Source organism: Diplotaxodon limnothrissa, linkage group LG9, assembly GCF_057381915.1.
Source record: "Diplotaxodon limnothrissa isolate DT_005_m linkage group LG9, D_limnothrissa_male_GT1.1, whole genome shotgun sequence".
Lineage (NCBI taxonomy): Eukaryota > Metazoa > Chordata > Actinopteri > Cichliformes > Cichlidae > Diplotaxodon > Diplotaxodon limnothrissa.
Genome location: NC_140604.1, coordinates 11,469,393 through 11,488,396, shown reverse-complemented (window position 1 = coordinate 11,488,396; position 19,004 = coordinate 11,469,393). Strand labels below are relative to the sequence as shown.

At 41.5% G+C, this 19,004-nt stretch overlaps 1 protein-coding gene across 2 annotated transcripts in view; it reads right to left on the bottom strand.

Moving 5' to 3' along the window:
* mmp16a (matrix metallopeptidase 16a (membrane-inserted)) overlaps positions 1–19,004 on the bottom strand; it is a 75,129-nt gene that overhangs the window by 48,703 nt on the left and 7,422 nt on the right. The window contains exons 2-4 of one of the 2 annotated variants that reach the window (XM_085362714.1): positions 4,987–5,135; positions 3,770–3,784; positions 3,365–3,487 (exon numbers count right to left, since the gene is read on the bottom strand). In XM_085362714.1, the coding sequence (XP_085218840.1) occupies positions 3,365–3,487; positions 3,770–3,784; positions 4,987–5,135 (287 nt within the window). The remainder of the gene's footprint in view (positions 1–3,364; positions 3,488–3,769; positions 3,785–4,986; positions 5,136–19,004) is intronic. The other variant, XM_085362715.1, reaches the window with a different exon arrangement.

Sequence of the window (19,004 nt, the reverse complement as noted above, 5' to 3'; positions counted from 1 at the left end):
ATGGAAATAATCCCTGCCTGCTCTGAGGCCACACCACATATTAAACTCCATACTGCGAGGTGATAATGACTCCGAATGCAACTCATGTGCTGTAATAGTACCTGCATGCAGGGAAAACAGTAGGGATGCCAAAGCTAATTAGTGCCTCCCCACAGAAAGTACTGTATGTGGCTACACCGAGACCAGCACACACCTGGGGCTTGCATGCATTTGTTATACTTTCCAAATGTCAGTGTTATTTTTTTCAGGACTATTTTAAATGCTTGAAGCCTGTAACAGAAAGGCAGAGGTTCTTCGGGGAGAAACAAGAACAAGATATCCACTTTTTAGTTAGATTGCTACAGTTTAACTGTAGTGTCTGTAGAGATAGTGTTTGTTTTGAGGTAGTGCCTGTTCCTTTCGCAAAAGACACCTGGGAGTCCAGTGACTGTGCGCAACAAGAGCACCTGATCTGGGATTGAATGGTTTAGATGCAGTTTTAAGTTTGATATTATATATGATGAATTAAGCCAGCGCTCATCCTCTGCACAGTACCATCCGTGCAGTGCAGCACGGCGGTGGCAGCATCATGTTGTTGGGTGTGTGTTTTTAAAATTCATTATGTCATGTCACCTGAGCACTCGTGATCTTAGACTGAGCAGAAAGTTCTTCCATCAAGGCAATGACCCTCAACACACAGTCAAGACATTGACTAAGGGGCTTAGTGACTAGGGATGTTCTTACTAACTTCCTTGTTAGTCAGTCTAATTTTACATTTCTTTTTACTCAACAAATCATTGGGTAATTAACAATGACGGCACATGTGCAGCCTTTGACAGCTGTTAGATGACCCAATTTCATATTCAGCTTTTACACTTCCAGGCATTACCACAGTCAGATGGCACTGCATAATATCTTTGGGCCAACGGTTAACATAAACATAAAGTGGCCAAGTCACAGCTCTGGCTTGAACCTATCAAATATTTCAGGAAGTATAAATACTGTGCGAATACTGGCCCAACTTGACAAAGCTCTGGAAGGCGTGCAGAGAAGAATGGTAAAGATTCGCAAAAAGATTCGAGGTTATAACATATTATGTTATATTATGTTTTATAAGTGGGGAAATGTTTATTCCAGCATTTTATATATATAGACAAAACCTCTGTATCAAACACTCAGAAGTGTTCTAGCTAGCTAATGCTAATCACATTTTCATGTATGCTTTTACTTTCTTTACCATCGTCATACGAAACATAAAAACAGTTTAAGTCTACTGGCTAATTTTTGTGTTTACTTCAACTTTGATTTGAATTTTAAAGATCTGCGACTCTTGAGAACTCTGAGAACATGTTTTATGACTGAGGTACAATATTCCTAAAAGTCAGCATCCTAATAATTTATGGGCATAAGGTGCTTTGGATAACCGTTACCGTCACTGTGACTCATAGCTTTCAGCACCTAACCTTACAAGTTCCCTTGCAGTTAGCACAATTTTATGTTTACCACCGTCCATCGGTGAACCTCAGTTATACTTGAAAACGTTTTTTCTTCAAACTGAGAAGGAAAGATGTTGCTTCTTATTCTGACACGAATGCATAGCAGCATTTCTTAAATTACTGACAAGATTTTGATACTTGAATCAGATTTAAATGAGGTGACCCGTTCTAACACTACATAAAGAACATTTAAGCAGATTAAAAGAGTCGTTAGACGATTGCATTCTCCTACAACCTCCATTGCAATCTGACATAAAAGGAGCAGCTGAAGGCACATCTGACAACTGACTAGAGGCCACATCTATGTACACATCACACACACACACACACACACACACACACACACACACACACACACACACACACACATATATATAAATATATATGCACACACAAATACACACACTCAAAATGCTCCCATTCATTTACATAACCCTAATCTGTCAGAGAGTACCCTCTGCCTTCCACCAGGGTTTCCTCCTCCTCCTCTCAGCTCATGTCTTTCTCTCTGAATCTGCTTCTCCTGTTCTCTTCTCTTTCCTCTCTCCTCATTTCCACCCTTCTCCTCCTCCACTCTGCATCGATCCGCCTCATTGGTTTGGTTTCTTATCAGTGGTGCTGCAAATGAACCACGTGCTCAATTTCAACTCAATCTCAAAAAAAGAAAAGGTTATTCGAGGCCACTGAGCCATACATTATATTTAGCAGGAATTACCGCTTATGCAAAACATTTTTAAAAATCTAGAATAATAACTGAAAAAACAAGAACAGCACTTGAGGATTGTCCATAAAACACGAAGCTGAGGCAAGCAACAGTATAACACACATGAAATATTACAGAATCTGGGCTACTCACTACATCTTAGCAGAGAAAAATTATATAACCACAGAAAGCTGTCCTGTACATTATTACTCATGTAGCGGGATGTCAGAAAAGGCGCTGGTGAATTATGAAATCGGTGAGGTCACCAGTGCGCGTACACTCTTTTTGCATTTGTGCTACATGTTCTGTCAGGAGCGAGACGGCTCCGGCAGTGAGAGGTTTGATGGACACGGCCTGTGCTGCTGTTAATGTGATGTTTAAGGCTCTGAGTGACGTGGAACTTTACTTGACCTTTGCTTTTGTAGGTTCGCGTCCATTACGCAAGTTCAAATATTGTGCTTCTTTCAGTGGAAATGAGGAAGTGAAATCAGGGATGTCAAAGTGATTTTACTTGGTTGGCCACATACAGCCTGTCTCAATACAAGAAACAGTTTTTGCACATGATAAAGAAGCTGCTAGAGTAGGGGTAAGACATCTGTCAGCGTGACTCTTTGGGCTTTAACTGCAAGAAATGAATGTGTAAGAAGGATCTGGCAGCTCATTGCCCAGACTGTCCTGTAATTATTACACAGATTTTGGTTAATCCAAAGAAAATGTCCCCTTTTTTTCTGCAGGCTTTTCTAAAAGAAAAACAAAACTAAAAAAACCAAAACACAGAAATTTCTTTGGTAGTTAGTGAAAAAACATCTGTCAGTTAATAATCTGTCACTTAATTACATTGATGTACCATGAATGGGCATGTGGGAAGTCTTTAGCAGAGGGAAAATCTTATGGGCTGGATTGGAGTCTTTGCTAGAATGATTCTGGCCCACAGGCCTTATGTTTGACAGCCCTGCTATAAAGCTTACAGGCAGGGACAGGTCAAAAGCTCAAACGACTCGGAAATAAAGGAGCTACTGAAGAAAAAAGTATTCTTTCTTCCTATCTCTATGTCTCCCACACGGCTGCTCGGGTGATTGGGGTCTCCTCGCAGTTTGGGGTGTGTTTCTGGGGTTTTCTGAACATGCTGTAGTGCTAGGTAGCACTGAAATGCCTTGAAAACAAAAGAAAAGCTGAATCCACCCACCTGTATGTGATATGTTTGTGTTGCCACTTCTGTCCCGTGAGGGCGTACCGTCGTTTCCTGACACTTAATCTGGACACACCCCCTATTTGGTCAGGAACCCCGCATCGGGGCTTCTTCATCCACCTGTGGAGAGAGGCGGGGAGGAAAAAAGTTATATCGGCAGCAGCACATTACCTCCCCCACCCTGACACAGTGATGTCACTGGCTCACAGGAGCCAACTCTGAGCCAGTGTCACACAGAACAGATGTGCAAAATAATTCAATATGATGTAATTTTTGAACATTTATATGTAAACGAAATGCAAAGATGACAACGTGTTGATAACAGAACACACGTACTTCATCGTAACACCCACACAGTGTAAAACTACATGTATTTAAATGTACAAAAAAAAGGTGCCTCACCTTATCGTGTTATCCCTACATTAATCGAGAGAAGCAGAAGGGGGGAAAAAGAAACAGGCACTGTTAGCTCATCACATTTCACTCTGTTTCAGCCCAGCGGTTGGATAGCTGTTAGTCTGCATTCACATAGCTGGCCACCACATCGCCACATCACAGTTCAGTGACCAATGTGAGCTCTTTTGCTGCGTGTGGCATGTATGGTATTTCGCTGTTGGTGCGCACAAATGTCAGCGAGCACTGTTTTAGTGATTTGCAGGTATAATGCGGCGAGGTTAAACCCGGGTAAATCCAGGGCTGCTTTAAAAACACAGATGATCTGTGTCCTCGTGCCACTGCCGCTCTCATACAGATGAATAATTTAAAAACATCTCTTTAAAGACTTATGAGAGCCCCAGGTGGGTTTTCACTCCACTACACTCCTGTGTGCAGACAAAATATAATATAACAATGAGTCTTTCCATTAAAAAGAAAGAAAATCCAAACCAACATGACCTGCTTGATTGCTTGTAGCTGCTGGGCTGAGGTTGGACTGTTCAAATGAGGACAAAGCCAACCAGAGTCGCAGCTCTTCTGTTTCTTCCACTGTCTATTAATACTAAAACATTGTGAAGTCTTTGATCTGACATCGGAGGTGTACTCTTGCAAAAACCCTCTTTGATCACATTAATAAGCCCCACTTAGTCTACGTTACGCCAACTTTGCGTCTGGCAAAACGACTCTGGTCGCCTTAAAAATGTAAGACGGGGCGAAAAGAAACACAAACAGCCTGTACCTCCATTTTTGAAAATGTCTAGTTCACTTGAACTGTGAGTCCTACAAAAAAGAAACACAAGCAACACAGTTCGCAGTGTGTTTTCCCTCCTCAAATTAATAAAACATCTACCTACAGTATGCCCGAGGCCCTCAGCAAATTTAGATTTTTAGTCTGAGACTGTTCATCAAATCATAAAAATCAATCTGAGATCCACATCTCTCTCTTTTTAAAAGCCACATGAGCAATTCAACATATCCCAAGTAATTACTTGTATTCAGGCGAATACAAAAAATGACCAAAGCAAACACCACGGTTTCTCTGTAGCTGTAATTTCACACTCAGCCGCTTCCTGTTGTATTCTTACCCGTGTTTTCTTATTTTGGGAATAAACCCATCGTGAACCTTGTGCATAATTCATACTGTGGTGTCTTTAAGGGTATTTTTAAAGGTGTGTGTGACTCACTCTATAGTGTTGCTGTCCAGCGTGCCTGTGACATTTAGGCCGTAGCGGCGCTGCATGGCAGCGATAGCAGACTGCATGACTCGGGCAGAACGCAGCACTGACATTCTGGGGTCTGCAGGAGGGAGGTAGCCATACCTCTGGAGCCATGCCTATAAACAAGGAAACAAGGAGGAAAAAGGTTAGACATCACTGTAAACTCCAAGGAATAATCTGCAAAGACTGATTTTTGGACAGGAGCTAAACATGATCTCAAAATCATAAATAGACATTTGAAGACAGGAGGCAGCTTAGCTTGAGTATAAAGTTTGAAAAGGTGGGGAAATATCCAGCTTGGCTCTTCCAACAGCTATAAAGCTCATTAACCGCCTCCGCTGTGGCAAGACACTTCACCCGCACCCTGTCCAGCTGAGCAGCGCAGAGCTGCTAGTGCTGAAGTGCGAGTCCAGAGTTCCTACAAGTAAATTTATGGTGTAGTTTGTTTTTTTTCCTGTGCATGAGAAGCATTTTAAGCAGAAAGCACACTCCATACGACCTAGAACAACATTTAAATGTCATCAAGATAAAACTCCGCATTAAGCTACACAGAGCAAAGATCAGCTAGTAACCGGTCTAAGGACACATCTGAAAAGACATTTGTAAAAGGGCATAAGTAGAGAGAGAGAGAAATCTCCATACCAGTCTATAGTGCAGAATGTCATCCGTTATCATGTCATTTTACTTGTCTGGAAAGGGCTTTGGTGTAATAAAGCTTTGAGTGTCCCTATAAAATCCAGCCAGAGGGAATCATTGCTCAGATCTTTGGACCAAGCAGGAGAAGCGGGAATCGGCCGGGCGTCCCCACAGAAGAGGCTTTAGGGATTTGGATAGTCTCAGCCTCTCTGTATACACTCAGTCCTCATCGTAAAAATGCCAAATGTGGGATTAGCTAACTGCTGCATATCGGAACACAAAGCCAACAGCAAAACGAGGGTTAAATTGTTTTGCTTGAAGAGCGGGGAAAGTGAAACAACACAACGTTGGCCCGGAATCTCAAATATCCAGTGAACTCAGAACTGCCGCGTGTTTGCCTCAGACCTTCTTATTTCTCTTTCAGCAACTCTGTGCTGTGAAACCTGAGCGCCGTTCTCGTGCACAGTGTTTTCAAGCTGCTTCAGGCCCGCTGCTCAGGATAGCATACACACTGAGAATGAAATTTACTAAACAGGGAGGAAAGCCCAGAGTGCGAGAGCGAGAGGAGAATGCAATAAAAAGCAAGAAATGCGAGTCTATAGCTTCGTTTACGGTGACTGCGCTCCACATCCAAGCAGTAACAATGAGCTCTTTTGAAACTTATTGTATATGCTGTTTGTAGCAGCGGTGCAAACAAGCTGATATGTATGACTGTTCAGAAGGTGAGAAGAACTGAACATGTCACTCAGCTAATGTGCAAATGAGGACACTAAATAAAAAAATCATGACACCGGGAGGATGCCCAGGTGCCTGAGCATTGTGGGTAAGTGTGGTGGCAACTGCACAAAGCAGATCCTAGCTGAGAATGTGAGTGATCTCATAAATAGTTCATGCAAACATGGGGATTCCTACTGGTAATTAACAAAGCATCTTATGAGCAGGAAGAACGAGCAAGATCATTGAAATACATTTCTTTTAAAGAACTACATAAAGCTTCTCCATTAGGTGATTGTGCAACTGAAGGGTGATTAGCCTAGCTTGACTTCAGATCCAGATAATGCCCATGTTTGTCCAGACTCTAGGGGTGGGCAATTAATTATCCCAAAGGGCCACATGAGAAATTGGGACTGCTGTGAGTGGCTGCACCAATAAATAATAATTAACTTATATTAGCTTATCAGTGTGGCCCTCCAAACAGTCCCACCTTTTGGGAAAATTAATGCCCACTCCAGTCCAAAGCAAGGGCGAAGCTAAAGGGTGGTGCATGCCAGTGTAACAGGGCAGCTACATCTCTTTAATATATGAGCAACTCTAACCCACATAATTTTCTTATAGAATAATAAAGTATGCTGATTATGATTCTGATATGTTTGTGGAGACAGGAGATCTGTACTGAACTTTCAGCCAATTTTTAAGTGATTTCTTTATTGTTTTTTCATTTCTAATGAGCTGGTTGGAGCCCTGCTGTATTTAACAATACATGTCCACCAGCCTGCCTAAAGCTCACTCTTTAACATTTTATATATAACCTGCTTTGTTTTAAGGCAGCTTGATCCTTTCAGGCAAAGCCAGACTTCTAAACCTGCTAGTCTTTATGCTAAGCTAAGCTAACTGCTGCCAACTTAATTACCAGCCTTACTATATATACCATATTGTTTCTCGCAACACAGGATTAAGTTCTTTCATAAAAAGGTGACCTGGAAAAATAACTTTCTTTTCTTTCCACACAGCCAGTTATTCTGAATCCCAGACTTTTCCTTTAGTAATTTATGAGAATAAAGCTAAGAATTATATTGACAAAATATGTGGAAATTATGTTTTCTATTTAATTATTAAAGTAACTTCATACATTGTTAATTACACTTGAGATAAAGACACATTCTTTCAGTAAGATCAGAACTAGCCAGCAAAACAGCATTTCTAAACTTTCTACTTTCTCTACCCTGAAATTGTTTGATGAAAGGAAAATATTAACAGTGCCAATGACAAACCCAGTTACTAATATGTCTATATTACATTGGAATATAAATAACATTTAAAAAAGCGGCTTCTCATTGAAGTCTTAACTCTAGAATAAGCGAGACTTTCTCTCTGTAGTTTGTGTTGTGACTGGCACATCTACTGAGACCTTCATGAAGAGACTCAAACTCTGCATCAATGACTTACAGTATCAAACTCCACTCTCATCACTTTGGCAGATGCCAAAATGTTACACCTGTGTCATGATTCACACTTCCAAGTACCTGCCTGTAAACCCCAAACCTCTCTTTGTGTATTTTCTTTCTTCCCTTTCTTTACTGCACGCTTTGGTGCTTTTCGTGCCCATCCTGCAGCCGCACTCTCCTCGTCCCCCTCTCGCTGTGAGTGGGTGGGTGATAACATTACAATGTGTGTCAGATTTACTAGATTCAACTTTAGTTAAAATAAATGAATAAATAAATCTGCAAATCTGACTACACATCAAGCCACTTGTTACAGTTACTCCATTGCGTTTCCCAGCAGACTTTACGAGTACCAAACACTGTAAGATCTTCTCTTCTCTTTCTATGCCCACATCTTCTCCACCTCATGGCACTCTCTTTTCCTTCCAATGTCTGCTTTAATTCTTCTTGTCCTGTAATCATCTCTATGCCTCCCTCTCATCTCCTCTTTTTTTTTTCCCTTTGGTAACCAAACTTTGGCTCTGTCCTATAACCACTGCCCTAGTGCTTTCAGAGGGAAAAGGGAGAGAGGAAAGGGAAAAAATAGACGATACAGATGAAAAGCACACAAGTTCAGACGTGGCACTGCATATTTGTAGCAGAACGCTTTTGCTTTTTCTTCTGCAGTTCTAAGAGACTACTGTAAAACCTGATTTCATCAGCAGAGAGATATTTTAATTCGACGCCAGCTTCAATTGGCTGGATGGGTTTTGAAAAAGTTTGGGCATATATTTCCTCCTGAGATAAAAAGAGGCTAGGGAGGCCAGTGTATTCGTTTTCCCAGAGGAAATATTTACTTCTGAAACTGAGATGTTCATGAACTTAAAGAAACTGTCAATTTGTGACCAACACTTGGTGTGCGGATGTCATCGATGTTTACAGAGCTACGTGACGATTATGTAAATTAAAGGCTGCAAAGAAAACTCGCTTTTTTTTTGGGATGCAAGAACTAAGTGATGTGTTTGTGCTTTGAGTTATTGCGGCTGTCGCTGTCTACCACTCAAACATTGAGGGGATATTGGATGGTGCCAGTTCGAGCGCGCAGGAGGGGTGAAGGGTTGTTCGACGTCCCATATGAGAATGAAACATGGTGGCAGGATGTGGAGGGTGTAGCTGTCATACCGGTTCTTTATGTACACCACCGTGGGGAAACAGCACGACAGCACAAAAGGATGAATATAGCAGCAGAGGGCGGCCAGTAATTCCAATGAAAATTTCCGCATTGACAGCAAAAACAGTCAGCTGAGTCATTTCGGTCATTGTGTCTCTGCTACTGCAACGTTTGGCAGAATAACCAAAATAAGGGCTATTGGTTCATGTCCACTTCCTCTAATCTCTGGACATCCGCTTCAAAACGCAGCCTCACTTCTTTTTAGAACTTATACTCTTGATACGTCGCTTTGACATCACCAGGATGGTTTTCATAGAGTCTCATTCATTAAGCTAAAAACACTCCAAACTGTGTTTGTTGTAGTTTTAAAAAAAAAGCTCAGATTACTTCAAAGCTTTTCCTCAAACCGCCGCTTTTGCTCGCATTTCCTCGTGTCGTCGTTCACGCGGAAAACCAGAAACTTCCACAGTCAAACAAAAAAAGTTGCGACAGTTGCAGTTTCAGGACCAAAATCCACACGCTGCAACGCAGGAATCAAAGAGAAGCACGAGCTCAAGGCTCACATTTATTAAAACTGCACACGTTCAAAGATTCAATCCAAGGCTTTGATCTTTAATTCCGTCATCGTGCCAAACTTTATGTGACTCCGTTGGGAGAGAGGTTAAAGATGGAGGAAGCACAAGTATAAATTATTTCCAGTATTTCAAATATTGCAGAATTTGAAGCTATAATAAACCGTGAGTATTATGTCCATTCGTTCATTCAGAGTTGACTTTTACAACCTTCACGATGGAGATCTTATAATCAGAGAGAGAAAAAACTGAAGATCTAAAGACGTGTTCTGCTGAATCAGTGCCGAGCACTTTACTTTTTCTACATTTCACTCTCCCATCTGTCCTTATCTCTTTATGTTTTCTTTCATTATCCTCCCTCTCTGCTGCTGCCCACTTCTCATCCTCATCGATTTACTCTTTCCCTTTGTGATCTATGGTTCCCGGGGTTCTGCCGATGCAAGGGTTCCTGAGAGCAGGAGGCTCCACTTCGACAGCATCCTTTATTCAATAAGACAGAAATTCTTCCCCGTCCTGCTCTCTGCAAAATGGATAACGAGGGAGCTTGTGAACGTAGATGGTTTGGTTCAATAAAGTTGCAATTTGGATTTCTTGTCAGTGTAATAACAGGGACACAGAACAGTAACCGTACTTTCTGTAGTCACAGGGATTGCAGATAGAAATAGAGCCCAGGACAAATGAGCAGGAGATGGTAAAACCATGAACACATCAGTAATTCAGCTCCCAGATCAAAGCATCAACACTTTTTACTTCATACGCTTTTAGTGTTTGCAAAGGGAGCTCAAGAAAGGGCAGCTACAAAGAATCCAAAGAAATATTTGGAGCACTGATGGAACAGTTCTGAATTGTGATAAATACACCTTTCAACTTGGATTTTTTTGTTATTTTTTGCACAAAGCAAGATATCTTTTACGACTAAAAATGTCCAAATAGCTAATAAAAAGAAAAGGAGCCCAGTTCCCCTAGAGGTCTGTTGTTGCCGTCTCCAAAAGAGAGTAAATGGTAAATGGATTGATTCTTATATAGAGCTTTCCTACTCTCCAACATGCCACACTCACCCATTCACACAAGCACTTTCTTCTATGCTTTAAGTGCTTTCTATCTGCCATTCACACACATTCACATCCAATGGATGCATCGGTTAGAAACTTGGGGTTAGTAACTTCCCAGGCATGCAGACTTGGGGAGCCAGGAATCAGACCACCAACTTTCCGATCAGGAGCTGACATGCCCTACCTTCTGAGCTCAGGAGTAGGGCTGGGTATCGTCACTGATTTCTAGAATCAATTCGATTCAGATTCACGAGATCCTGAATCGATTCGATCCACGATTCGATTTGATTCAATTCGATTTGAATCTGGGAAATTTTGCCTCAGACAGTCAGAAATATTATAATTCAGATCAGGACATTTACATATTTTTGTATCTATAAAAAGGAAGCTGACACTTTCGAGACTTTATCAAAGGTGTGAGCATCACAGCAGATGCCTTTGTGTCAAAGTAGCTGAAGATAAATCACAGAAAAACATGGTGATTTTCCTGGCCTGGAATTTTATAAAAATATTCTGCAGTACATCAAAAACGAAAGAAAACCATTAATCAACTTATGAACATTACCTCTGAAGTTACAGAGGTTTTATTAGAGACACGGCTAAGCGTTTTGCATTTTGTATAATTTTAAAAAGTTTAAATTTGTTCAGAAGTTTATTGAACGGCAGAAATTAGGTTTTCATTTCGGAAGTAAGTAAAAGGAAAAAAAAAACATTGGCCGACAGCGCTGTAAACAACGGTAGTCTTGTGCGTAACAAGCAAGCGAATAATGCAGAAAACATATTTCGGGGATAGACGGGAAACTGTTCTTGAAGTACACTGAGAAAGAGAGAGAGAGCTGTGCATGAAGTGTGATTTTATTGTGGTGGAAGCAAAACAGCAAAAGTAAGAGGGAGTCCATGACAATGTTTATGTGAAGCTTAGTTTGGATCTTCTTTTGCTGCTGGTTCGGTCAATATTGTTTGGAGAGAGATCAAACTAACAGTTTTAGAATCAGCGCAAAGGGGGCGTAAACACAAAGTCAATTCTCATATTAGATCCCTATGTTAAAATGTCTTAAACTAAACTGTTTAAAGTGGTGTGTACAGCTAATTACCACCTCTATTACAACTCTGTGCTAATCAGCTAATTTAGGTTATTGGACTGGACCTCGTGACTGATCAGAGTCAAGTTTATCCTGGCAAAAGATGATACTTTTAGCAAACAAGCCACTTATGGCTGCTCCCCTGAACAAGGGGACACCGTCACGGCTAGCTCGGCATGTTTGATTTGGCAGCTTTAAGGTGCCAATGTACCGGTATGTACAATGTAAAACCGGCACGATCGTACACTCGTGCCCCAGCTGTGACAGCTCCAAGTTACAAAGCTCAAGAGGTGCACTGTGGTGATAATTTCACAGTTTTCACCACAAACTAACTGGAATTAATCATCATACCTGGTCGATCAATTTGAGCACTCACTCCAAACCAGCCAAGCATTGTTCTTTAAGTACTGAGCGTAGGGCTGCACGATTTTGCATAAAATGAGAATCACGATTTTTTGGCTTAGAATTGAGATCACGATTCTCTCACGATTTTCTTTTCCAGTATAAATATTTATTGCACTTATTAACTGCACATCAACTTCGTAACAGTTGAAACTAAACATAAAAACAATAAATAAACATAAAAACAACAAATGTCTCACATTTTGTTGTTGCCGCAAAATGTTGAACTGCTTGAAATTCCGTCTCCATCGTTGCTCGACACTGCGTGTATAGAGCAGGTAGCGCAACAATAGAAAAATAGTTGCGGGACGGCACTGTGTAGCGTTTGTCTAGGGTATTGATCATTTTCCTAAATCCTTCATTTTGCAGTGTTGATGGGAGCCATATCTTTAGTCAGGTGATAAGTGATAGCCTCCGTAATTTCTTTGTGCCTGCGGAAGTTCGACGTGCATAGGGAAGCGCTGTATACGGTTCCCGTTATTGATGTTTGGGTGGTTGACCGGACGGATTTTCTCCTGTCACTTTCTCGTCATCCCTGACGTGCTCTCCGTTGTTTTTTTCCCTGCCAATTTTAGCAGCCAGCTTCTTTATCACGTGGTATAAGGCTCCGCCCTTGTCATTTGTGAGCGCTTGTTTTCATGCAGATTACGTCCCAGATCAAAATGTGGTACAATTGTCATCGTCTTTTTTCTTTCTTTTTTTTAAATCGTTGTCATTTGGAAATGAGATCGGACATAAGTATGAATTGAGATCGCGATTTTCTAACGATTAATCGTGCCGCTCTAACTGAGCGCACCCTGAAAGCAGAAGGCAGCAAAAGCGCTATAATGAGGTTAAACTTCTTCACAAATCAAGTCCCTCTTGAAGTGGAAGGATAAGGAGTCAACCAGCAGTGCCCTGACAGAGGCTAAAATCTCTGAAATGCATCAGTGTCTATTTTTGGGTTCTCCACACTTGATTTCACTTTACTTTGAAGTAGATTTCTCTCATGCTTCAGATGTGAGAAGAACCTGGCCTCCCCTAACCTGCCTGCACACTTCTTCACGGTAAGTGCATTTCTTTTTCACCCTTGTCACATTATGAGGAAAAGAAATCCACACACACACACACACACACATTTCACGGTTTCAAATTTCCATCCTCAAAGTTGCCCTAAAAAGCCTCTTCTGTCCCATTTTACACCTTTACCTGTTTCTCTACGCCTCTCATTCAACTACTTTCAACTACACTTTTCAGTTAGAGAATTGTCTCAAACAGAGACTAAAACTTGTATTATCATTAGTAAAGCCATCTCAGGTGAATTTGGGCAGCATTCAGGAGAGGCTCAGACATCCAGATGTTCGACACGAGTGCTGAACTGAGGTGAACTTCGTCTCATCAGACCACCTTCCAACGAGCTGACTTGGCCTGTGACTTAACGAGCAGAAGGCGGGCTAATTAGCCGATGGGTGCCATCAAAAGGCCACCTTGTAAGGCGACGGGATCACTCCATTATGGATGAGATGTGGCTGAGGAAGCCCGGTCGTCATGGCAACACACCGCCATCACACAGCAGCTGCTGATGTTGGCATTTGTGACTGATCAACTGATAGGGGCTTGGTCCTCTCAGGTTACAGAGACGGCATATGACCTATGTTGGAGACCACATTTGCATTAGCTGTTCACTGTGAGCTTCAGTCAGAGGATGAGGGCTGTAGAATAGCTACAGTTAGTGTGCAATACAATTGTTTTTGTTGTTGTTGATTTTGTCTCATGAACAATTTACAGATATGGCCCACGTGGATTTCATGGTATTCTAACTTTCTGTAGGTTTTTCTGCTTCTCAACCTTAGTCCCTGTGATAAAGGGACAGCAACATTTTCTCAGCCTGTCTGCAAATCTCTGAATTACACTCCTACTTGGAGCAGGCTTGTAACAGACCCTCAGCGAACGCCAGAGAGTTTGTTTACAAGCTTGTGAGAAATTTCACAGGCATGATGGAACAGAAGAGATCAACTGTTCATCATATTTTAATTGAGCTTTGTCAGGCTGAGTGCACATGCTGTTGCTGGAGATTTATAAGAAATGATATTCTATTATATACAGACAGTGATAGAGCCAGAATATGTTAATCGAAGCAAGAAAGTGCTGAGCATTTCTTACAATGCGGTGGGACATCACTTATATTAATTTTATCTTTTTTTCTGTAGGCTAAGTAACGCATTTCCTTGGTCACTTACTTTTACTATTTGGTGATACAAGCATGACATCCATCTAGAACATACCACGAAGAAACATTTAGTAATTTTATTTTATGATCAGTAGCTGTGAAAATGTTGTTATTAAGCATTAATAAAGTGCACAAGCGCATTAGAATTTAGCTGAGTGATTGTGCTCATCAAGTGTGTCCACATGGGAGTGAGAGTTGCAGAGAAATGGTTACTAAAAGTTACTCGTGGAAAACAGCTGTTACTGGATATAACTACTGTTCTCTGATTATGTGTTTAGCCTTCATTACACAGGCCTAGAGACCGGTCTGCACCCTCCTGCCAATGGAGAATATCTACCTCCAGAGTAAAGTTGTGCCTCAGATCTCTGAGGCACAACTTTACTCTGGAGGTCAACACATCAACACAATCAACACATTTCAAAAAGTGCAACTTTTACTTTGAAGACAAGTGGTCTCGGTTTCCAGTTTGGGGTTATAGTTTTCAGTCTGCAGTCTTCTATGCAAAGAAATGGCAATCATAGCCACCTGCTAACAGTAAAAGAAACTGTAAGGAGAATTTAGGTATTACACCCAATATCGCTTTGCCACTAATTTCCTGCTAGCAGCTGGCAGCAACCTTCACCAACCACTTGTCAATCAGTCACAGAATGCACTTTTTTTTTCCTAGCGACAGGTGGTTACCATAGCATTGCTGACCAATCTCTAGGCCTGCATAATCGAGGCTCTAGCAGTCAAATTCACAGCAGCTGCCATGAACCATTTGCAACTAGTGAGAGAATATTCATTTTTCTCTTGTTGCAACCAGTGGTCGTCAGCTAGTCTCCAACCAGTCTGTGTGAACAGAACTTAAAAGCCTTCACCTCTGTCTGGCCCATGGATAGACACAGAGTATGCCTCAGCTTGAAGATACTTTTTAAAATGTGGTAGTGCTATTTTTAAATTAGATTTTATAATTAAACAATTTTTCTGGTGGCTGAACTAGTCTTTAATTATTCAGGAGGTCCACATGTCGAAACTGTGATCAAACTGAGATCTAGCTGTCAAGAAATGGCCAACCCGCCTTTTCACAAATAGGTAGCTGCATTAGCAGAATGGAACTCTGTGTGTCAGTTAAATTGTTGCCGAGACAGAAATACAACCTGTTAAAGGGCAGCACCTGTCAGTTGTGGCCTCAGACACTGAAAGCCCTTCTATTTTCTATTCTGCTCGTCTAATGTGAATGATTTACACCCCGGCATGCTGACAGAATACAATTAGCTCCCTGCTAGGACAGAAAAACAGTATTGGAAGACCTTGCCCAGAGCCTTTTCTACACTACAAATAACACGCTGACCAATTACTCTACACTTTAAAAAGGAGAATGAATGTACTTTTTTAAAAATGATTTCAGCTGCAACTGTTAAGAAAGCCTGTGCCCAAGCATTACTGTTGAGCACATCCAGCCACTTGATTCATTAATAAACATTTAGCAGAGTAGAGACATTACATCAAAATGTCCTGTGAGTATACCCAGTGATGATGGTATGAAGTGGCTCAATCTGTGCTGCAAGTTGGAGCAGAGCTGCTAGAAGTGATCATCTCTCAGCACAGGTGACTTGTGGGAACAAGATCCCAGCCTTCTGGGGAAGCCTGCCACCTCTGACCGCCCTGAATTATTCATCGGTTACATGCCGGACCACTGCGAGTATGCCAGGGTCGTCAAGGCAACCGCAGCCTTTTCCTGCCCACACAAATAACCACATACCCACATGATTCAAAGTGCCGTACTGAAATTCATACTGTAAAATTTAAACGAGGGAAAAAAGAATCAACCTGACTTTTAATGAAACCAAAACCATCGTCTGCACCTCATGACCCCAATGCGATGCGATGACTGCAGCAGGGCGCTGCAGCACATTTAGCCCCTAGTGCCTACACACGCACACAAACACACAATGGCTTTATGTATGCCATGTCCACCCTCTCAGTGGCCCCATTAGGATGAAATGTCACAAAAATGTCATGGAAAAATGTCAGAGTCTGATCATACATACTGATCAGAACAGCGGGCTTTAAGTGGATAATCTTTTGGGAGCTTGTCAAAGTATTTTAATGACTTAAGATAATGAAAAATGACAGCAAGAAACATCAAGATTATGGCATGTGACAGGAGCTGCAGTATGACATCAATCCTAAAAGACAAAAACCTCCATGAGGCTGTTTGATATTCAGGTTTCAAAGTACATTAATTTCTGCGATGAAGCCCAATCGCTAATTTAAACACAGTGAAATGTGATTACATGCACGCAGGAACAGATTGAAACAGTTGTCATGACTCACAAAACTATGCGTACGTTTATATGTACACACACACCCCAACACACCCCTGAGCGTTTGTCAAAAGCCTAATTGACAGACTTACACGTGATGCCCCATTGGCATCATCTAATGTTGCTGTTGTTAGTGACATTAAAGATTTAACAGCTCAGTAAGCTGTGACCAAAGACGTGTCTTAGAAAGAAGGAGACTGACATGCAGGGAAAAATTCTGAACAAAATATAATAACAAGTGGCTGCTCAGAGAAAGTCAGGTGTGCGTGCGTGTGTGTGTGTGTCTGCTTGTGTACGTGTGCATGATTATGAATCATTTACGTCTGTGCAGGTGTTGTTGTATTTCTCCAGGATTGGGTGAACAGACTGACACAGACACCCCAGTGGCTCACAAATCTGCTCTCTTACCAAAGCCAAATGACGTCAAGAAATGGTGTGTGTGTGTGTGTGTGTGTGTGTGTGTGTGTGTGTGTGTGTGTGTGTGTGTGCGTGTGTGTGTAATCCATATGATTCCTCAGTGAGAAACGAGGGCGAAGCGCACCAATATAAATACACTCATAAATATGCCTGCGTGCACTCAGACACAGGAGGTGAGCTCATGCACACTAAGTGTACTGTATGTAGGAGGAAAATACGGCTGCAGGGAAACAAAAGCAACAATTTAATATTGACTTTGTTAAAGATAAATTGTTAAGGAATAGCCAGCCCAGTCACTGATGGAACACGAAGCCTGTGCCGCAAAAGGACGTGATGCATTTTCAATTGGGGGCTATTTTGGAGAACTGTGTAGTTAAGTTGTTAATATCAGTGCTGATAACCACCGTGGCGCAGGGAAAGTATAGAAACATTCAGTCTTCATTAACTGTAAATTCAAGGAAAAACACACCAAAGTACTAAGCACACTGTTTGAGTGCCAAGCAATTTCTGGGAAATAAAAAAAGAAAAAAAAGAAAGAAAAAAAAAAAACACACAGTGAACGATTATCACCAAAAATAGCAAATGAGGTCTGTTAACACTGTTTTCTAGTGTATGGTGTTATATTAAAACATAAATTCTCTCTATGACCTGCAGGACACACAGGCACATGGTGTGTCATCCACACACGTTCGCATCAATTGTTTTCCATTATTCAGATGCCACTCAGGGGCTGAGCATGCCAACTGGTAACATGAGCTGAGATGTGGGGATGAAGCTCTCCCATTCCTCACACAGTGACAACAGCACTGAGTAGTTTGCACTGGGCAGCACTTGAGCTTGGCTTTAGCCCAGTGCTGAAAGCAGCTACACTGCCTACATAGCTATGTAAAGAATATAACACAGTAATAGTTTATTTAATTATTGTAAACTTACTCAAGGGATAGTTTGTCAAGCATGATTTTGTTGCCACAGTTGGATGAGAACTTCTCATCCCATTCTTGTTTTGTGACCATTTAAAAATTACGCTAAATACAGAAGACAATAAGCTTTGATTAGCATAATGCCTAGCCCAGACTGCACAACATTTTTGCCCTTTATAATTAGGGGGGGGGATGTGTATCTGAAAATCTTTCCTTTCTGTGACCTTCTGTGCGCGCTGTCTTTGAGGACACGTGCGATGGTCATCAGGAAGGAGACTCTAGCTAGAGATTTGCAGAAAACAAAGTGACACTGGATGTGCTCAATTTCAGCTCCAATACCAATGCCAATCACCACATCGGTCAGTTCAGTCACAGACTTGAAGGAACTGCCATCGAAGACTCTGAAAACTTGTAAGAAGCTACTTCCTCTGATTGCAGCTCTGACTTTCAGTTGCTGTGACACACTATGAAATACAAAATGATCAAGTTGCACTTTCATTCCTGATGCAAAGCAACACCCTACTTTGTTTGTTGCAGGTCATAATCAGGCTCAATTCATGTAGTCTGACCTGAATTTGAAGCTGATTCAGAACAGCCATGTAGTTAAATGTTAAACTAGCAAGTTGGTATTAAAAAAAATTTAATCACTGCATAGGTATAACTAGAGCTGGGCGATAGAACGATAACGATATGTATCGCGATATAACTTTTTCTCCATAGAAAAATTAAACTATCGCGATAGACCTCGCCGCTCTTGTCCACTTAAAAAAAAAAAAGAACAGCCAATCCAAATTACGTAGCGCAGAGCCGAACCAATCACAGCCGCAGCGTCACGTCACGTGACTTGTTACGTACAGCACAAGTGCCAAGCCGCACATGTGTATTTGTTTGGGAAGCAGCCAGCCACCGTACCGCCCGGGTAATGGAGGAAATGAGTGCGCCGACTAGAAAAATCAACCGAGCGTGACCGAAGAGAAAACAGATGATGGTTCCAACGCCGGAGAGATTGTCGAACGGAAGAGCCATAGAAGTTCCGTAGTGTGAAGGTATTTCGGCTATTTCAAGTCTGACAAA